The 22,950-nt window shown below is 39.7% G+C and overlaps 2 protein-coding genes across 2 annotated transcripts in view; one reads left to right on the top strand and one right to left on the bottom strand.

Annotated features, from left to right (window-relative positions):
* The window catches only part of LOC111874836 (structural maintenance of chromosomes protein 3), a 126,707-nt gene that overhangs the window by 70,672 nt on the left and 33,085 nt on the right, over positions 1–22,950 (bottom strand). The window contains exons 13-14 of the mRNA XM_023870673.2: positions 19,314–19,413; positions 18,428–18,591 (exon numbers count right to left, since the gene is read on the bottom strand). Of these exons, the coding sequence (XP_023726441.1) occupies positions 18,428–18,591; positions 19,314–19,413 (264 nt within the window). The remainder of the gene's footprint in view (positions 1–18,427; positions 18,592–19,313; positions 19,414–22,950) is intronic.
* Positions 3,591–11,054, top strand: LOC111874844 (fibrous sheath CABYR-binding protein). Its single transcript, XM_023870685.1, has 2 exons — positions 3,591–3,698; positions 9,903–11,054. The coding sequence occupies exons 1-2, from the start codon at positions 3,684–3,686 to the stop codon at positions 10,911–10,913; spliced, it is 1,026 nt and encodes a 341-aa protein (XP_023726453.1). The 5' UTR covers positions 3,591–3,683; the 3' UTR covers positions 10,914–11,054.

The following is a 22,950-nucleotide window of genomic DNA, read 5'->3' as shown; positions in this document are numbered from 1 at the left end:
TGCTGTGTTTGTGAAATGTTCTATTTTGTGTAGTATGCATTGTAACATACTATAAGTGTACGTACTTTACGTCTAAACAACTTATGTGAAGGTGGTTTCCTATTTGTAGTGATGTTTGCCCTCTGAAGATGTTCCGCAGAGACCGAAACATGTAAGGGTGTTAAGTTTTTCATGTAGTAATAAACTTACAGGTCACATTGGACGGAGTGATTTATATTTGTAATTGTTAGTGTGATGGACCAGAATGAAACAAATCAAATTTTGGGTAAATTTATTTAAAGTATTTGTCTCCTACATGAATTCTGTGCTTCTCTTTACGAAGAGGCATAACAGCATTCCAAGAAAACATGGTACTGTTAAATCGAAATTGAATTTTGATGAGAAGGCCTCATGCAAAATAATGATATAACAAACCAAGATCATTCATGGAATCTTCAGAACTTTAAATAATTCTTATAAATTTAACTTCCATGCTTTCAGATAGAAAGCTGACTTCATGATGTTTAAGACAATTACTTAGTTTTCTTAAAATGACAGTTGTATGCTATTATGTTCATTTGAGTCCATGTCAATATCAGACAACTGCTTGTGGAGTCAAGCTAATGGAAACCAGCTCTCATGATCCACATTCAATTCATCTGGCATCTATTAAGTTGAGGGTTGAGTCTTTGACATGGTGGAGGTTGGACATGATTCCAGAACTAGGATGGGAGTGGATACTGAAACCTATCATGCCACAATTGGTGGATTTCTGTTGGAAATTAAAGGGCAGAATGCTGTGATAAAGAAGGGATAGGAGAGCTCCTCATCCAAAGTTTGATTTATGGGATTAGAGTTGGTAGTGCTCTTAGTAATTCGTGGAGTGGAGACAAACCCTGGCCTGCAAGTTGAACAGGTGAAGACTGACCAGATTTTGGTGCATCCAACAAATCAGGGAAAAGGAACTGATGTTCTTGGGCCCAAATTCAAATGGCCGAATGAAATGGTAAATGATTAGGGCCAAATTAAGCATGCAGTTAGAGAATGTTAAATGATATCTAAGGAACTGAAAAATAAGCTGTGACAGGTGGATGAAGGAAAAAGGAAAAGCAATATAATAATGTTTGGATTGCAAGGGAATAGAGAAGAAAGTTACTTTGAACCCTGTATATAGTGGTCAAGTGTCTGAGTGAATCAATGGAAGTAGAGGCAAGTAGTGAGAGTATCGACTATGTATCTAGGTTGCTAAGAAGAGGGGAGCATCCAACATTGGTTAAATCCACTTCATTTTCAAAGAAAACAGAAGCGCTGAAAAATACTATAGAAACTTAGCCAGTTCTGAAGTTAGAGTGGATGAAGAGTATTCCACAGAGAGAGAACGATAATGGGATGATCCCCTACCTATGAAGCAGTTCTGGGATGAACTAAGTGCCCACTCTGCTTTCAGCCCAGCCCAGTAAACTGCTGCTGGCCCTCACCAGCACATCCTTTGTTTCAGGCCCCATGACCTAATTTCTGTTCATTCCAAGGCCGTTTATGTGTTTGGTAATGGGATCTCCTGTTTGATGAGAGAAGGGTTTGTCTGATTACGCGCCACATTTGTTGCATTGTAATTTTACATGAGTGTACTTGCAGTCACACAGTGTCCTGGTAAGGACGCTTGTACTTTATGGACAACATACACGCTTTGTAATTTTACCATAATAAATAATACTGATGCAAGATTGTAAATGCAGGTTATGCTCAACTTATTTTACCAGTCCAAAACTTGAACAATCATAGGCCTAACCATTGTCAAGTTTAAGTCTCTTATGCTTCCTATGCATGGCTTCTCCTTGTCCAATTGCATGTACATTTTGATTCAGATGATTCTGGATGATTTCTGTCTGTTTCCTGCATAACTGTGTCATGTAATTATACATGTGAGGGATTTTGAAAGCCACGTCCATTTAGTGGACTAGTGTGCACCAGCCACATTTGCCAATAGCGCGGAAAACTCGATTCTCTGTATGGTCAAGCTGTGAAGCCATCTGTGATGATTACCAGTCATTTCTTAAGCACCTAAACATGAAGCACACTTCAGACAACAGATCTATTGCACAAGAAAGGGCAGAGATACAAGTGGTACCTCAACTGGCCCTTCAACTGCAAAAGTAGAGACACCAACTGCAAGTGATGATGCATCATTTACACATGCCAAAGAGCAACCTCCTCCTGAGCCTCCAAAATCAGAAACTACAATAGAAACACGCAACTTAAATCCTTCATATCAGTCTTCAAATGGCACCTTATCACTATGAGGCCTGTCAGACCAAATTGAGCTTGTCTTCAGTTCTCATGAGCCAACCACCATAAAGCCTGGCGACATCTTAAGCCAAGTTGCATCAGTAACCATGTCAGCTCTGGTCTCTGCAGTGCTGTCACCTACATTACAGCCACTGACAACGAACATGGGGAGATGAATTAGAAGGTGGATCAGTGACAAGTTGGCTTTATCTCTTGCAAGTGAAGCTCTTGAACAAACTCTATTAAGGTGATGAATTGCATTCAGAGTGGTAGTAGATATAACTGAATAAATTTGAATTAACAGCGAGTTATATAAGACTGTAGATGTGAGGCTTCTATCTACTTATGCATCCAATCACTGAATCGCCAGATAAACAGTTCACATTCAACGAGATTTACAACTGGTTCCAAAACACTTTATTATTTTTGTCGAAAGACAGCAACATGGAAGAATACAGTGCGGCACAACCTCTCTCTCCACAATTGCATCATAAGGGTGGAGACTGTGGAAGACACAGGATGGGTGCTGTATGTAGCAGAATTTTACTAGCACTAGCCCCAACGGTGCTCCACTGGGGGAATGCAATCCGAAAGCCCCACCTTGGCACACGGCCCCATGTTATATGGAGATGCACTGAATGGCAGCTTACAGGTTGCATTTGATGAGTGCAACATAGGGTTCTCAAGACTTCTATGAGCACCTTCCCGATAATCAGTCCGAAAAAGGTAACATATCCACCTACAGAGCACGGATCATCAACTGAAGGAGCCATGATGCAGATCAAACAAGAAGCTGTACCACTTCTGCCCCCATTTTCTGTCAATGTTGAGTTTCACCCATTTTCTTCTTTGCTGACATTGCCTTCCCATGACAGGTGTAAGCCGACATAACCATAGAAACTGTTGCTCTCAATACACCTAATAATGTGCAGTTTCTATCACAGATGAGCTAGCTAAAAGTGCACCAACGATCAACAAAGGGGAAAGTATGCATATTAGGACTCATGATTCTACTAAGCATGGGACCAGCCATCATCATAACTGGTTGACAAGGGAGTATGAAGAAATGTTATGAAGGAAAAACTGTACATCTATGATAGATATGATATTCATAAATGCTTGGCCATTTTGAGCTTCAGTTCTGTGTTTACAAGCGTCATGAGAATGCACAACACATGCTTCAGAAATACATTAATATATTTACAAAACAGAATGATTCTGCAGAATTTTACACCATCTGAACCAATATTTATAAAAGTGTCAATGCAGGGTGTCATGCAGCTGAGAAGATAATGAAATATTTTGGATGCAGCATATATAAGCAAGTATGGAAAACCATTTGGTTCAGTGTGGTATCATAAGTCTTCAGAGACAAAGCAATATCTGGTATTCTGAAGAAGGAACACTGTAGCTAAAAAATGGCGAAGTTTGTGGTAAGCATACATGTGTAATAACAAAACTGTTCTTTACTATAGCGTTTTTAGCTAAAGATAATTATATTTGCTTATATTATATGAGTATACAGTACAGACAACCCTATGACTCTGCATACAAGTATAATACTTCCCAAATCAGTGTAGGCAATTCCAATAGCTGTACATAAAAGTAAAGTACTTTTTATGTCAGTACAGACATTTCCTGTAAGTCTACATTCAAGCACAATATGTGTAATTGTAAATATTTTAACATATTAAGACAGTCACTGTAGTTGTTAAAAACTTCAGATTTTATATCCATTGTATTTTATCAACATTATATGTATATATTTTAACCTTCAAAAGCATATTGTAATAGTAGCTTCCAACTGTATGGATGTCCCCCTGAGGATGGTCTGTAAAGACCGAAACATGTAAGGGAGGAAGGACTGAAATTAGAAAAATCTTTACTAGTCACACTGGACGGAACTGTTTAACCTCTTATGGTAATGCCAATAGCTCTTCATCCACATCAGTATGAGTATAGAGTCACCATAGCTGTACAATTAAATGTAACACTTTTAAACCCAGTATACATCACAATGTCCATCTGTTATGGTTTTTTCTGAGTGTGGCCTCAGACAAGGATAATTTTCTGTAACAAAATATTCTTAGATAGGAGAAGTATACAGGAAACATCAAACACACAAAAAAATCTCATTTAATAAATCAAGTAAATAATCCTTAGGGAACTGTATTAGAATATCTGCCTTCAATGAAAGGAAATCTCACCCTATTAGTTCACAATTTTATCAGAAACAAATTTATGTCTATTCTTTATGCATGATACTGGGTGAAATAAGATAAAGCATTAAGTACATGGTGTTTCACATCTTTTTCTTCGGTTATGTGGCGTAGAAGAATATTCAAATATCAAATATGTTCTTCAATACGGTGGGAGCATTGAAACAGGTAGGGTAAGTATACCTAATATTCATGAAAAGGGAAATGGGGCTATATACGTCAATTCAAGATTGCTAAATTTTGTGTGAGAAAGGTGGCCTTCACACTCTGGTTTAACCTTGTATCTATAATTTTGTGGGGGCACGCGGTAGCGTAGTGGTTGAGGTGCTACGCTACAAGCCAGAAGGTCGCGGGTTCAAGTCCCGATGAGGTCATTGGATTTTTTTCAGTTGACCTAATCCTTCCAGCCACACTAGGCCCTGGGGTTTACTCAGCCTCTAACAGAAATGAGTACCAGGAATTAATTAAATAATTTTCCTGGGGAGTAAAGCGCGGCCAGTGCGTAAGGCTGACAACCTTACCACCATATTTGAGCCGATTGTCTAGATAATGTGGGACCCTCAACGTCTCACAACCCAATGGACCTTCACGGTCTAGTATGGGGATAGCTTTACTTTTTTTATCTATAATTTTATAACTCTCCTTCTTATGAAGATGCGCAACTTGTGAAATTTGCTTACAGGCATAGAAAAGAATGAAATAATGTTTCTAATGAAGCAGCAATACTGATGCCGCTGTAGGGCATTGTTACAAGGAACTACTCCAGAGAGAACAAAACTCTTGTACACAACACATCAAATAGGTCAAATACATGCAATGTCATACCAAAAAGGTCACATTACCAGAAATAGATTTTGTTTTGTATAGGATTTGATAAGAGTTTCCAATGGTTTTGTAGAGCTGCATTTTGTTCGTGGTTCTTAGAAATAAAGATGGAGATGTTACTGTCATAAGCAAATGTTTTCATTATTTTATATCATTATTACATTATATTTATATTTGATTCACAATGTGTATTGGTCTAGATAGGCCACCATCAGGTGATAGATGAGAAAAATGTGAAAGTTTGTCAGTTAAACAAGGTCACATCAGATTTAATACCACATACACATTACATTTTTAAAATTTAAATAGATACATACACTTATTTATTACATTTTATTTTGTTAAAAATAGAATAAAACTGATGAAACATAAAACAATAATTTCTGGTTTTTGTGCATCTTCTTGTCATACAACTCAATACATACTGTACAATTTACTGTTTTCATCCAAGGGCCAAAATGTTGCAACACCATTATTATATTGTCTGGACAGTGCACTCATGGGGAAAAGAAATTTGCTGAGAGTCCACAAGTAATAGTCAAAACTCCTTCTTCCTGGTCCAGTGGTTCTAGGTTCAAATTATGGCCAGCAGAACACCTAATCTTAGAGAATGTGTTTATGATGTTCCTGAATACGACTCCTGGCAAATACTGAACATGAATATGGGATAAGCCACAACCTGCTTGTCTCCAACCCAACATTCAAGATTCCTAAATGTCAACTTATTTATTTTTTAGTTGAAAAAAATGTTAAATACTACAAGCATCAAAACCAGTTTCACTCCTAAAATTATTTCCCTAACAATCTCATAGAATTCTCATACAGTATTCTTCTGCATACAGTTAAGGGAAGAGCCTGGATAGTGCAGTCAGTATAGAGACTGGCTATGGGCTGGATGACCGAGGGGTCAGATTTCAAGCCCAAGTAGGGACAAGAATTTTCACTTCTCCATGTTGTCCAGATGCACTCTGGGACCCACCCAGCCTCCAATCAATGGGTACAAGGGGCTCTTTCCCCAGGAGTAAAGCATCTGGGGTGTGAAACTGACCAATCATGTCTATACATCCACTCCACCATACTTCCTCATGGTGTAGTGCTTAATAAGTTAAGCACAGGGAAATCTTTACCTTTTACCTTATACAGTTTAGGGTCTACTGAAGTGCATCATGTCTAAAACAAAATTTTGTTACTGAAAACTATTTTTGTCTGAGATACCGCCCTCAAAGCAATATAACAGGTTGGTATAACTAAGTACACAGATGGGGAAAGAAATGTACCTGGGCATGCAGACCCATCTTAAATCAGCAACTAATATACTGTCATCATTTAGTTAGCAGACATGGGGTTTGGATTGGTAACTGGATTAACTGAACACCTATAAATCGTAACTGCAAGTAATTATAATGATCTCACTCAGCTATTCACTAGAGCACACATTAAGTGTTCTCAGTTTGGCTTCACNCACTCTCACACTGAGATGGTACCGTTAAATAACCTGGGGCGGTGTATTTGTCCTTGAAACTTTCCAAAAATTCTTGCATTCTTTCACCCCCACCCTAGAACATTGTGTTCGCATAACGGGACGAAATAATGCAGAGCTCGGTTCACACTAGTGCGAAAATAGTGTTAAACTCACCATGTGAAACAAAAGTGAATGAATATTAAACAACATATAAACTTAAAAAAAAAGCCCCGGTTAAGCCGCAAACCGGTTAATCCGCCCCCGGATAATCGAGAGTTGACTAGTTTATGGCTCCCAACAACATAAATTCCTAAGCTCCTGTGTTCACAGCTTACTGCCTGACAACTGTCTCACAGCTAACCTGTTGTTCCAATTATTGACTCTCAACTTATGACTTTCTGTCGAGTCACTCTATGAGTGGCAATTTAGCGCCATTCAGTTCGTCTTGGTGATAAGCCCCTTGAGACTCATGACCAGCATTTCGTTTTTCAATTGAACACTTGCAGTCATAGTCCTTATGTAACATCCTCCCTGAGAAGAGGATGGGTATGTCATTTATAATTGTTGCTAGTCCTCGCCAGCACAGTTATTCTCAGGTCTGAGTCCACAGAACTCATGACCACATTTTACTGTTTCATATGCAAGACTCCCCCAACTTTGAGGGCCAGGTACCTGTATATATAGATCTGCTAGGAATGGGATGACCCAGTTATACCCCCAGGCACTAGGTTCCCTTTTCTGTCAGAGTCAGTGCCACTGAGTCAGGGTTACTTTACAACAGGCTGTTTACAGTCAATCAGTTCATCTGGGTGACAAGCCTCTTGAGACAAGTAATTTTATTTCCCAACTGAATATTTACGGTTATAGTCTTTCTGTAACATCCTGTCTCATGAGGATGGGTCTGTCATTTACAATTGCCACTGGTTCTCGCCAGCACAGTAATTCCCAAGGGACTCATGACCACATTTTACTGTCTCAAGTTCAAGACTCCCCAACCTGGAGATCCAAGTCTCTGTATTTATATCGCTCCAGAAAAGGGTGGCCAGGTTATACCCTCAGATACTGGGTTCCATTCTGTCGCCTCCTACGACTCGCAAGGCTTCGATAAAGGTATTCCACCCCACCTTCACACAGACTGATCCTGAACCTGCTCTCTCTGACTGTTGATGCAGCTGGTCTCCTCATTATACAACCTCAGCGTGGACAGCTCTCAACCACCCCCCCCCCATTCCAAGAATTCCTCCTTTTTTTTTCATAATTTAGTCATTGCTGCTAAAACATGTATGTTGACCCCTTACCTAGAAGTGGATGACTTCTTCTGGTTTTTACATGTCATGTCACAATATACAAGGTGGTTCAAATATGATCGGGACTAATTTTTTTTTAAAAACCATAATTGCCAAACACTTACTTGCACATGTCAGTCTTCAGCATAGTCCCCTCCGGAGTCAACATATTTTTTTTCCAACGTTCTGGAAGCATCCTAATGCCCTTTTCAAAAAAGGTTTGTGGTTGGCGGTGTATCCACTCCCGGACAGTCCGAACAGTCTGGATGACGGCATCATTGTCCACAAACCGCATGCCTTGCAACTCTGATTTGAACCTTCCTAACAGGTAGAAATCACTTGGGGCCAAATCGGGACTCTACGGCGGATGCGTCAGAAGGTTCCATTTCAATTTCTGGAGGGTTTCCATTGTTGTTTTGGTCGTACGGGGGCGTGCATTGTCTTCAAGGAAGGCTACCCGCTTTCCACCTGTCTTCCGCTTGGATTGATCTTTTCCTTCACATCTGTTGCAAGGAGGTCTGAGTAATAAGCTGCACTGACTGTTCTGGCATCTGTCAGAAAGTCTATATGGATAACCCCCTGCCAGTCCCAGAACGTTGCCATCACTTTTCATGCCAAACGGCTCCTCCGTGCTCTCTTGGGTTTGGGAGAACTGGTATGCCGCCACTCGTGTGATGACTGCTGGGACTCAGGAATAAAGTAGTGCACCCATGTTTCATCGGTGGTCACTCTAGACTTCAAAAATGCATCACCTTCATCTTCAAACTGCTGTAGGAGACGACTGGCAGCTTGCATGTGCACCATTTTGTTCACATCCGTCAAAGTGTGTGTTACCCACTGTGCATTCACCTTGCGATAGTGCAGGTGGTATTTTACGATGTCTTTTACACTACCAACACTGATGGCCAGCATTGCTCCAAGTTCCTTGATAGTGATGCCCCTATTCTCACAAATAAGCGCGTCTGCACGATCAATGTTTGGCTTGGTGACGGATGTTCGCAGCCGACGATCATGCGGTTCATTCTCCACGCGCTCTCTGCCCTCTCTGAAGCACTTACACCACTCAAACACACAGGTCCTTGAGAGACACTCTTCCCCATACTGTTGTTGGAGTCTGTGGTGAATTTCAGCGGATGGGATGTTTTCTCCAACGAGGAATTTGATCACAATGCATTATTCCACACTCCGCGGTACCTTCTATTAGCTCATCACTCTAGCAACTCCCAGAGGGGACTGTACAGGTTCTAACCTGAAAAGGAGGGAGGGTAAAGCTTGTGGCTTCACTCTCTCAAGATCGCACAGCTGCTGTGCAGTGCAGCTTGTTTACACACAAATCAGTCCTGGTCATACTTGAACCACCTTGTATAAAACTGTATCGCGTGGATTATCATCAACATACCAAACCAATGAATGTTAATACAAACCAGTGATATAGCTCCCTTCAGAAGTATATTTCAAATAACTACAGGGACATACAAAAAGCAGTCAAATCTACTGATTGCAGGAAAGATACACTTCTCTATATGAACCTGATTAGCAAGCGAACAAACTTTATGTATAAAGAATAACATCATGGTAACATATGAACATTGAGTGATTCTTTTTACTAATGTGTGTATTTCTGTTCCTTAAGGCATAAGGCTTTCCTAGTGGAAGCTACTAAGAAGCTTGATTCTTTGTGATCAATTTTATGCATATGGAACAATACTACCCAGTAACCATAAACACTCAGAAAAGAGACCAGCCCTTACAAGGAATTAATTTAGGAGAGGAAGAGTATAGCACTCAAGTTCCTGCAATATTAATAATCCCTAATTACATTCATACTTATTTTGTGTCTTACAGATTGCTCTGATGGCCACACTTGCTGTCTGCAGTGCCTACCCCGATCCATTATCTCTTGGGGATCTCTTTCAAAAGCAAAGCAGTTCTGCAAAGGCTCTTGGGAATCTCTTTCAAAAGGAAAGCAGTCCTGCAAACGCTCTCAAAGAACTGCTTGAAGATCTCTCAGAAAAAAGTGGTTTATTCAAAATACCCATTCCTACTCCAATCATTTTTCCTTTCCCAGTCATAGAAAAGCCCACTAAAGATGAACCTGCTGCAGATGCACCAGTAGAGTCTGAATCCCCTGCAGCTGATGAACCTGCTGCAGATGCACCAGCAGAGTCAGAATCCCCTGCAGCTGATGAACCTGCTGAAGATGCACCAGCAGAGTCAGAATCCCCTGCAGCTGACGAACCTGCTGCAGATGCACCAGCAGAGTCTGAATCCCCTGCAGCTGATGAACCTGCTGCAGATGAACCAGCAGAGTCTGAATCCCCTGCAGCTGATGAACCTGCTGCAGATGAACCAGCAGAGTCTGAATCCCCTGCAGCTGATGAACCTGCTGCAGATGAACCAGCAGAGTCTGAATCCCCTGCAGCTGATGAACCTGCTGCAGATGAACCAGCAGAGTCTGAATCCCCTGCAGCTGATGAACCTGCTGCAGATGAACCGGCAGAGTCTGAATCCCCTGCAGCTGATGAACCTGCTGCAGATGAACCAGCAGAGTCTGAATCCCCTGCAGCTGATGAACCTGCAGAGTCTGAATCCCCTGCAGCTGATGAGCCTGCTGCAGATGCACCAGCAGAGTCTGAATCCCCCGCAGCCGATGAGCCCGCTGCAGATGCACCAGTAGAGTCTGAATCCCCTGCAGCTGATGAGCCTGCTGCAGATGCACCAGCAGAGTCTGAATCCCCCGCAGCTGATGCACCAGCAGAGTCTGAATCCCCCGTAGCTGATGAACCTGCTGCAGATGCCCCCGCAGAGGACGAACCTTCAGTAGTCAGTGTGAAGAGGAGTCAACTTCATGGATAAACAGATAATTATAGCATCAGTCAACAGTACATTTAACAAAGTTTGTACTGCAGTCCATTTATAAATTCAGCTTCTATTTTTAGCAATGAGCTGAACTGTATACTTGATGCTGTATATAAAAATAAACACTGTTCCTATTAATATGTGGTGTTAATATATGAAGTGAAACCTATACTCATAATCAAATTTCTCATACTTCCTTCCACACTCAACAACCTACATCACAAAACACTACAAACTGGATTCTTTACTATTTAACTGTGAACTGCATGCCAGAAGTTTGATTAGAGATAGACACATCAGGAATTCTTCTGTTCACCATAATGTTCACACTGTCCTTGTGGTCAATTTAGATTCATATACAGTAAACACAGTACACCTTAGTGGGTAAACAGAGCCGATGTCAGAAGATGACATGGCCCCTGTCATCTAATAAAAAGATCTGAGGAAGAAGGAAATGGCTTTCATGTCAAGTCACCTAAATGTCTAGTTGGTACGGAATTTTGGAAAATGGAGATTTTTACATTTTATATTAATATTATTGCGTGTTTGCTAGGCAACATGACATGTAAGTGTGTCGGTTCTCGAATTTGAACAAATTCCTTTATTGGACAGCCACACTTACACTCACACTTACAATTATTCAACTTATAGCATCGTCAGATGTTTCTTCTTCAACGTTACAACACTTCTGCTCTGGTCGGATAAGAACTCTTCTGTTCCAGTTGGATAAGACCTCTCTCTTGCTCAAGTCAAATACAAACTGTACTAGTTTCTTGTCAGATATCAACTCTTTCCATTATTTTCTTGAGTTCCTCTAGGTTGGCCTTCCTTTCATTTCAGTCAGCTTTCATGTCTTCTCGCATGGCCAGCAGTAATTCCATCGTCTACTGTGACTCCATTCTGTAGCAGTATAATCCTTGATGTGATCCAATAATTTGTCCAAGCCAATTCCACTTCTACACCAGTTCACGCATGTTTCCTAGGTAATGCGAAAAGAAATTTATGTGGGTCTCGGATTTGAATGAATATTTTTATTGAGCACTCAGTCTTATACTTGCAGATACACTTATTTTAAACTAATAACGTCGTCAGATATTTCCTCTTCACTATTACAATTTCTTGAACCGCTGATCTTGGTGAAGTGTCTTCTGCTCCGAGCTCAACTGTCCTTAGCTCTTGTCAGATACGAAACTCTCCTGTTCTAGGCGGATAAGAACTCTTCTCTGGTCCATTGTCAGATACAAACTCTGCTGGTCTCTGGCCAGCGTTGCAATGTTATACCTTGCACTCCGAATCAATAGGGAATACCTTGTCGAAGGGTTAATTTCTCCCTCTGTTACACAATGAACATGGGAATGTGTGTCTGCCTCAAACAATTCGTTTGTATTGGTGGATACCCCACTGTTATATTTTCATTTCTGGGGCAACGATTTCCTAGGCTTCACTGCCTAGGAATTGCTAGCCGTTAACTAGTGATGGACGCCTTATAGTCCAGCTTTCAGGCAATACATCACTATATACAAATTTTGCATTGTTTACAAGTGAGAGAATATGAAAATGAAATATTATTAGTAAACGTATAAATATATTGGCATGGAAACCTCTGGGGGGGGGGGATATAGGAAGTCAAGATGGATACAGAACATTCAGACATTCTGGAAGAAATCTGTCTCCTTGTTGTTATACAAAGAGCTTATTGCACAATGATTATGATACTCTGTGGTCATAAGCTTGATCAACCTCATCCCTGTAGTAGGATTCATACCTCCTGACATTTTGTGAGAACCAACAGGAAGCTGCGGTGGCTTTCCGAAGATGTGTTTAGTAGCATCAGTGTTAGAACATTGATTGTAGAATGGACTACATAGGAATAGAACTAACCTATATCATAAGAATAAATTAACAAAATATGAACTGAACCTTTACATGAATTTTTCTTTTCTAAGAGCAAGTGTTACATTTTAGATGGCAGGGAATCAGTTTTATCATAATATTTGAGAACAGTTCAGTGTAAAACATGTTTTTGGAAGTTGTCTAGGTTTGTCGCTCTTTTTGGAATGTTTATGTTTTTGGTTGACAGACATAACTTCTCAGAACCCTCTTCTTTCCCTCCCTGCATACGTGTGGGACAGTAAACACACTTCGTCTGTCAGGTCATGACATTTAGAGAAATTCAGTCCACTTCGTTTTTATTCAGCCATATATTTTTTAAAGAAATTACACGCATCAGAAACTATTTTTCAGACGTTGCTACCGTAACCTCTGGAACTACCACTACCACTTGCACTTGGCTTAATAAGCAACATGTTGTACTCAGACACTATGAATCAGAAACTATAGCATAGAAAATAACTGATGTATATTTTGTTATACACTGAAGTCTACTAAAACACTAAAATTCATAACACAAAAACTCACAGTACTTGTCCTGACCTGAGAAGAAAACGACAGAGCTCAAACATGCCAGTTGTATCTTGGGTGAAAGGCAAACTAAGTTCCATTCTTCCTTGGTATTGGGTTCCTTATTTATATTATTGAGACCAATTAGTGTAACGTAATAGTGCTGGCACATTTTAAAACTACATAGATTGCTTAGAAAGCTAGAAACAAATGAATGAGCTTTCTCAAAAGTATGCTTTATAAAATATAAAATCAATCTTAGTCTGTATCCTGAACATACTGTCGAAGAAATGGTATCAAAATCGCAACTCTCTGAGATAAATATAAGCAGTGATTACAAGAAAAATTTCAAAAGGCCTAAAATGCTGTTCACTTGGGCTAAAAACAAGGGGTATGCTTCTACACATTCAGAAAAATGTGTCCATCTAGTATGGTATCATCAATAATATCATTTTTTCTGCAGAAAGTATGAAATAACTGATGCAACACAGGTACACACACAAGAAAATATGTCCATCATATACTGACATCCAATATGGAGTAAAATGTTCAGCATCAATAATACATCAACAAATATCAGGAAATGATTAATTTTTGCTACAATGATGTGTCTGTTCACATGAACACAAGTCAATTCATATGATTATCCATTAAATAACTGTGAAGCTGGGCTTTGCATAATTGCCTGTTATGATGCACATTCAATTTGTCTGGTTCTTTACTCTCCTAAAGCAATCTCTGGGGTCCATTAGTGTATGCCTGCTACTACAAGCAATGTTCAGAAAAAAAAAAGTCGCTAGTGTACTTGCAATGGTGCCTGTCACCTCAGTAGTCCTACAGATTAATTACAACATATCAAAGAAGCAGAAGCCCATTTCTGTTCTCACCAGATGGTTGCTTCCTTTTCAGTATCACAATATACATGGTCAAAACTTTCAAGAAATATCTCTCTAACATTCTATCTTCTAACATTATAACAATAAAAAAGAGACTGGAAATGATGATTCAAATGGCATCCAAAAAGTCTACTGCAAAACCTGTGCTTCGCTTGAACAGTTTTCGCTACCATACGTATTGGCAAGGGTAACAATTAGACTTTGGTTGTTCTCTGCTGGGGCCTGCCAGGAAACAGGAGACCGTCAGAAACCCATAGAAGAGTTATGTCATGTGCTGTTTCAATAGTCATTTAGAAGGAGGGACATGACTCATCAAAGCAGAATAACAGCAGCATATGAGAACATGTCATTATTTGCTACTTCTACATTAGTTTCAGAATTATTACAGACACATGGGTTAACAGCTATCATCATTAAACCAGTGATGAAATTATTACTAGTGTTAACAGAGGGGTTAAAACACTGGAGCAGTGATCCTCTAAACAGCGAAAGTGATGAGAACAAAGAAAATGGATTTTCATTTCATGCATCCTGTTGTGTTACAATATACAACCTCTTTATTAACCGTCACAACACAACAAATAGCAAAGTCAACGCCCAGCTACGGTTCTGCTACAGCTATTGATAGCCGAAACATGTAGCAGAGCCGTGGCTGGGCACTGACATTGATATTTGTTGTGTCGTGACAGTTAATAAAGAGGTTGTAAAGAAAATGGAGTTTTAAGCCATATCTAATATGTAAATAAATTTAACTTTTCTATGGGTTTCTTGCTGGCTCCTGTTTTGTGCCAGGCTCCAGGTGGGAACAACCAAAGTTTAATTGTTACTATATGTTTCTTTGGAGCTCATGGTCCAGACAATATAATAATGGTGTTGCAACATTTTGGTCTTTGGATGAAAACAGTAAATTGTATAGTATATTACCTGAGTGGTATGACAGGAAGATACACAAAAATAAAAAATGATTTTTCTTTTATGTTTTTTATCATTTTTATTACATTTTTAACAACATATAATGTAATACATGCATATCTATTTTAAATTCAAAAATGTAATGCGTATGTGGTATTAAATCTGATGTGACCTTATTTAACTGACAAACATTCACATTTTTCTCATGTATCACCTGATGGTGGCATAAAAACCAAAAATTATTCCTCTTTTATGTTTCATCAGTTGTATTCTATTTTTAACAGCATAAAATTTAACCTTTAAGAGATGGGCCATTTAAATTCCGGTAATGGCAGCAGGCCAGAGTTAATTTAAATGCCCACCATTGTAGAGTATTACAAATTGTAAGCATGTTACTGAAAATGCTGTGATTTCTACAATTTTTGTGATTAACGAACGATATGAACGCTGATTTTATCTAGAAAGAATATAGTATCAGATATTGTAATTTACAGATTTTAAAATCTGTAAAAATTGTTACACTGATTCCAAAAATTTTTTTTTCCCAATTTCGAGCATCTGTCCACAAATATGCATACAGTTTCTGCAGTATAAATGCATGCTGCTCACATCCCATCTTACTATGTCTTATCTGGCAAAAGGGGTGGAAGTTCATGTTTGTACTGCACATTCTCCAGTCACGTCGGAACCTTTCTGTATGCACGAGTGTGGTCGAAGTGTTATCGTACTTTGTCCTTCAGAAACTCTGACTGTGTATATCTCAGACTAGCCACACAGAGGTACTGTTCTCGGAATAACCCCGCATAGCCCCCTTGCTTCCTCGCCACTTTCAGAGTTGTCTGTACCACAGCTTGAATCAGTGTCATTCATACAAGCTGGAAAAACATACCTTCATCCCATGTTTGCCCCACGCACACTCAAGCATGGGAAGCGTATTATCAGCTGCCTCTCAATTTCGGCTTCTTCCATGCGAAATGAGGCCATGGTGGATAGTTGAAATTGCGATGTTTTATAAGCGTTATGATTAGAGGAGGCCGACTTCCTCTAGTACGAGACTGAGGTGTTGTGTGTGCTCTTCGTGTGGGAAATGGAGTTACATCCGGACAAAGTGCATGAATTTCAACGTTGGACTCTGCATTCAGTTAGATGCAACATTCAGTTCGATGACGCAGGAGGGAAGACTGTCTACTTATAAAGCAGGCGCCCAAAAATAATATAAGTAGAACAAGAATTTCTATCTTAAAATTAGATTTTAAAACACTGTGCCCATGTGTGGACTGCGCATACCCATATGGTGTCACTCGGCCACTCGGCTACACTTTAAAGGTCTCCATACAATGTTGCTAGGCTCTTAAAGGTTAATACATGTTTATCTATTTCAATTTTAGAAATGTAATGTGTATGTGGTATTAAATCTGATGTGACCTTGTTTAACCAACTGACTTTCATATTTACACTAACTTCATAGTTTAACAGAGATCTGCAACAGACAGCATAGCATTCCTCAAGCATTCCCCGAGAATGTGGCACAAGCTACATTAGTGAAACAGGCATACCTCTAGCTGTGCAGCTCTGTGAAAATAGGCACAATCTCAAAGAGGGTCTTCCAGAAAAAACTAAAATTAGCCTAACATGCCTATGAACAGGATCATAGGGAAGCTAGGATTTTGGAAATTGAAAGCAACAGCAATTAGAGGAAATACAAGGAATCTGCCTATGTGGCATGCTTAACCAATCCAATCAGCCAACCCAGTTTGCACATTTCTCCCACCTGGATACCTCTCATCAGCAATAAGATTACGAACTCAAAGAGAAGATCAGTATGATGACAGATTCTTCATGGGTTTCTATAAGGTTTTAGTCACGAGTGTTCAATTTTCACTACACAGATGGTGCTAGCGGTAGATACAAAATGGTTTCACAAATTCTCCATTTAAACCTATTCATTGGCTTTCATGGACTTGGTTAGTTGCAATAAATGTTCATCTCCCTATCTAACTTAGTTTCAGGTATTTATATAGCTGCAGTTATACTGACATGTGCTCCTGTGATTCAGGTCAGATCTTTCTAAGAGACCCAACAAGCAGGCTCCCATGAGGATGGAAACAGATCCCGTTTCCAAAACGCTGTTTTCTAACTTTTAGAATACCAGAGGATAGACAAAGCCCAGAACCCCAGTAAGAAATTCTGAGTGTTATACACCATCATCAGAACCCTTTCGTATCTATAATTAAGTATTTCTTTAAAAAATTAATGTTATTAAAATTTAATACTTACCACAGAACAGTAAAGATAACAGCTGTTCCTGTCTTCTTTCTTCAAACTGAGTGTTGCTATATGAAATTAATGGAGCTTTTGGCATAATAATGCTTGAGAAGTATATTAATTAGGGATGGATACTTGGTGAATTAACTCTCAATATTCAAATAAACTGCAAATTTTGTGTAAATGTTACAAGATACCAAAAATTCTAAAACATTGTTCATCCTCTATGTAATTCAACAAACACTGACCACAGGTCTGAAAATGTAATAGACATGAAAAGTAATTTGGGTTGCAATAGCGTGTAGTTCAGAGGTAGTCTGACATTTCAGTGGAACAAACTGCCTCCATCTTCATGGTCAAAGGTTAAGGGGGGCTCAGCCTGTCTATTACAAAGTCATAAACAAAGATCATGAAACAAGTATCACCAATATATACTCACAAAAAATATTAATCATGTTAAGGAAACTTTTATGATATTTAAAGTCACAACATTCGTGGTTATGACAGTGAGAAATTCACGACAAGCACCACCAGAAATCAAAACTGAGTTTTGTAAGGAGCGAAACCTCAAACTTATACATGCCTATGCCACTGCTTCATCTGAGGTCAGTGGAAGGTCATGGGAAAGGGAAACCAATGTGACAAGAAGGGGAAGATAATGCAAGGTGACTCCATAAACAAGCCAAGACATAGTACTCAGTGAAACAACTACTGGACTGACGAGTAAATTCAGATAACATCTGACATACATTTCTCAGTCACTGAAACTTCATACGAATGAGTTGCTATCATATTCTGGAATGCAAACTTTCTCCTAATCAAGGATAGGAGAGCGGGAGTGGGTTAACAGACCTTTACAGATTGCTAGCCATAAACAACTTCAGAAACAAAGTTGTAAGTACAGTTGGTGCAAAACATGAAAGGAAAACAGTGACAGTTAAGAATTACTCATTATGGTTCTAGCAGTTTTTATCACTATAACCAAGTTCTCATTATAACCCTCACTCACTCCACTGCAGTTTCACTGTATGTGCTTACCTCCTGCCAGCGGTTGCGTCCACCGCAGGTAACAGACTGTCACTGCATTCAAAGTTGTCCAGCAGTGTACCACAGTATCCACTAATACAGCTGACCATATTTTCATCAGTTCCTTGTAATTTCTTCAATACTTCCTGCAGCCCCTCCAAACCATCAACAAGATTCTACAAACAAAATGGAGCTCAGAGTACGCTATTCCAAATTAGACTGAGAACATCTGAAATATCACAGCCAATATCTGGAATACAAAGTAATAATACAATGGGTTGTAGTTCCAGTAACTCTCATTAAAAAGGAGTATGAGTTCAGGTTAAATGTAATGTCCAGTGCCACTGCTCTTGCCACTATTTCCAGACTCCCTGAAGCTGATGCTACCTCTTCCATTGCTGCCACTTGACATCTGCCTCGTCACCACAATGGATACCAAAAACTCATCTTATGTCAGAAAAATACCACAACAAATAGATATGCTATACTAATACAGAGGGGGCATGCGGTAGCATAGTTGGTTTAGGCACTATGCTACACGCCGGAAGGTTGCGGATTCAAGTCCCGATGAGGTCATTGGATATTTTTAAACTGACCTAATCATTTCAGCAGCACTATGGCCCTGGGGTCGACTCAGCCTCTAACAGAAACGGGTACCAGGAATATTCTTGGAGGTAAAGGGTGGCTGGCACGTAAGGATGACAACCTTGCCACCACCTATGAGCCGATTGTCTAGAAAATGTGGGAACCTCAACATTTCACAACCCTATGGGCCTCCACGGCCTGTTATAGGGATACCTTTACTTTACTTTTTTATATTAATACAGAATGAAATGGTGACAACTGCTGGCAATTCATATTCAATTCACTTTAAAAATACAATGTATAATAATGTTACCTTGTCTGTTAATGAACACAAAGTCTGCCTGGCTTTCATTAAATCTTCATGTAGAAAAGAATGCTTCTGTTCAGCGTCAGCATCTTTATGGAAGAGTTCACTGCCAACAACACATACAAACTGTATTAACACAAACTGAAACTTGAATCCAAATGATTAGCATTTAAAACATACATAGGTATTGTGGAAAGGTAGAATAATATAAATAAAATCATGTTCTTCAAAGCACTTATGACAATGAAGCCTTGATGATAGAAGTGACCTTCCTTTACAACAGAATAAAATACATTCATGAATACACAGAAGCAAAGCCTGAAGATTGAGAACACATATATTTAAAATTAGTACACTAAATGAGACACAATTAACAGCTGATTTATTTATAGCATACAGTTATTCTGCTCCTATCTCTGTTCTAAGAAAATGTCCCAGCCATTTGAGCCAAGAGAATAACATTCAGCATTGGAGATATCAAACACAAAACTGTTATCCCCACGAATTTGGGATTCTATAAAGGTGTGTACGCTTTCTCAAAATATCGATGAGATGTAGAATGTCGTCTTCTGGGATGTGGTACCATGTAGATATTTGTTAACCTACGTTTCGGAGGAATGTATTGCCTGCTCACACCGGTTCATTGTTCGCAGATTTCTTACACCAAGAAGATGAAGGTGATACGTTCCTCCAAAACGTTGGTTAACAAAATATCTACATGGTACCACATCCTAGAAGACGGCATTCTTTAAAGTGACCACCGTGAAAACCTTAAATCTTACATATCAGTGAGATGTTACACATTCTGAATAGTAACATGACACATACAGAGATATAATAAGAAGTACATTTGTATGTCTTCTAGCAGTTACTTGTCAAATGTCACAAAATTCTGGATCCAATGTCTATCATTTTGACAGAAACTGAAAGGTATACATACAATGACGATTTCTGTCTTCCGAGATATAATGCCATGTAGTCCCATGAAAGTCAATCAACATTTTGAATGAATATCTCCATCTACAACGTTAAAGAGCAAGAAACCACTTAGAAGCAGGCAACAGTGCAGGTTTCTTACTTGACTTACTTTTCAACCCTGGAGATGTTCCTCTGATGTTATTTGAATTTTCACCAGATTACATGGCATTATATCCCAGAAAACAGAACACTGCACAACCACTGCTGCAAGAACCTTAAATCCAATATACATATGATGCTCCACTGTGGCAGCTCAGTCTGCAAGGTGGCCAATAATCTGGATGGTCAGTATGGACACTCTCCAAATACAAGTGTTACCATCTGAGTCAACTTGTTCATTTTGACATTTTTTTTTCGCTTAGTGGGGGGTGGAGTCCAACTGGGTCCACTCAGCATGGCGGCCACTGATTGGCCTATTATAGCCTGCCCCGGGTGATTATGATGATGGAGAATTTGGTGGAATGAAGATTGGCAGGGGAAACCGAAGTACTTGGAGAAAACCTGCCCCAGCGCCACTTTGTCCACCACAAATCCCACTTGATCAGACCCAGGATCAAACCCGGGCTGCAATGGTGGGAAGCCAGCGACTAACCGCTTGAGCTATGGTGCGGCCCTTTCATTTTGACATTACTTTTTCCTTATGCTTGCTTGTTGCACCAACTGCTCAGTGATTCCAGCATCCTGTGGGGTCAAATCTTTCAGTGACATCAGATATATAACACTTCCTTGTCCCAGTGGGAGTTCTGTGCAGAAGGTCATAATTATGTAAGAACACTGAGTACTATATGTAGGTAGTCCAACTTCACTGGATTTTGCCTGTGTAGCAGTTTTGATGTTTATGTCATAGTCATCAGCATCATCATCATGGATTAGGCCACACATGGTCTGTTTCATCCTCCTGAAGAGTATGCTGATCCTTCTATCTTAATTGTGGGCATCCAACGCTCCATTTTCTTTTTGGGCTTGTTAGAATTTTCTTCGGAATCCACCTCCCATTCGTTGCATGTGATATTTCCATTGTGATCTGGATTTTATAATTTTAGCATTTGGATTAAAGATGTTCAGCCCTTCATTAATTTCAGTATTTCTTATTTGGTCCTTCCTTGTGTAGCCTGCTACACTCTTCAAGAATGTTTACGTTCAGGTTGAAATGAGGCATTCAAGATCAAATTTGCATAAACTCATATATGAATTCATACTGTGACATGTCTACTCAAAGGCAGAATTGCACAATCAAAGAAGATGACCACTGTTATGTCCCATGGCTCTTCAAACACACTTCCACGGCAACCAAATCACGTGACTGCGGAAAAAGATACACATTCAACAATGGAGGAGCTGCTGTGGGCAGTGTTCTGTGTTGAGTCTGTGCCGAGGCTTTATCAGGAGAACCAAAACTGATGCATAGACGAGCTGGAAGCAAATGTTAACTAGACATGGCTAGGAATCAATGGCCATGAGGAACTATGAGACAGTTGGTAGACATTAAGGATGTGAACATGGAAGCTGAGGAATATATGCTGCTGGGAGCCGTTACCATGCAATGATTAGTGAAGACTTAATTAACCGTTAAGCGTGGTTTGACGTGTATGTTTCGTCAAGGTATTTGAATTGTCTGCGGGGGTTCGACGTCTATGTTTCGTCCAGCTGGACACCTATGTTATAACGCCCATATTAATTGATGGTTTTGCTGTAGATTGTTAGATTTTTCGCTGGCCTGTTGTCAGAAGAACAATATATAATGAAGCATGAGTTTAGCTGCGTTAAGTCATCGTTACATATGCCTGTCTTGCAGCAAATTCGTGTTGCTTCTGGTAGAAGTTTCCTCATTCAAACTGTTATGAATGGCGTGTTTTCTTTCCTATGAAGTTATAAACAGCAGAGACGTGATATGTGCTGTGTTTATAATATCATATTGCCCTGAGCTGGCCACACTAACACACTCAATTAGAATTCTTAGAAGAGGGATGTCCAAAAATTTATTCTTGCAAGATTGATTGATTTCGCACAGTACATAGCAGCCAGTTCTTAGAAAAACGTCACGAATTAAGGCAGAACACTGTGGTCACCCCCTGTGACGATACGGGTGTGTGTGGGGGAGGGAAAAGAACTCATTCCTTCATGTATTATCGCTCCAGTTGACTCCATTTTATCGTACTGACTTTGGTGGTCGTTTCGAGGGATGACCATAAATTTTTTTTGAGCCAGCTAAGCTCTGCTTTCGTGCACTACATACCAGCCAGTTCTTAGAATAACTTCATGAATTCTGTGGTCACCCCTACGACATCTGCTGCAGCCAAAATGGATGGAATATCAAACGCATAGCACCAACCCCTTGTTATGATAACTCGTAACGGTTGAATTTACTGCAGTTGACCTGGCAAGTTTATCAACTCACGGAAAGACATTTCCTAGTATTCCTCCTTTGGGAAGAAGGCAAGACCGCACAGAATATCTGTGGTTTACGGAAAAAAGGGCCAAATGAAAGATACGCAGTTTTGGTGTGGTGAATGTGAGACAGCGTTGTGTGTAGAAGAATGCTTCAATGCGTAACATACACTGCTCAAATTCTAAACCACCTGCTTCCATTGCCGAGATACTGGGCGCTCATATTATAAGGTAAGGTTATAAAAAACCATCTTTTAAGATCATTTTAGTGAAAGTT

This window comes from Cryptotermes secundus, unplaced genomic scaffold (genome assembly GCF_002891405.2).
Source record: "Cryptotermes secundus unplaced genomic scaffold, Csec_1.0 scaffold212, whole genome shotgun sequence".
Lineage (NCBI taxonomy): Eukaryota > Metazoa > Arthropoda > Insecta > Blattodea > Kalotermitidae > Cryptotermes > Cryptotermes secundus.
Note: the sequence above shows the minus strand (reverse complement) of the source record. Positions and strands in the feature narration are given on the sequence as shown.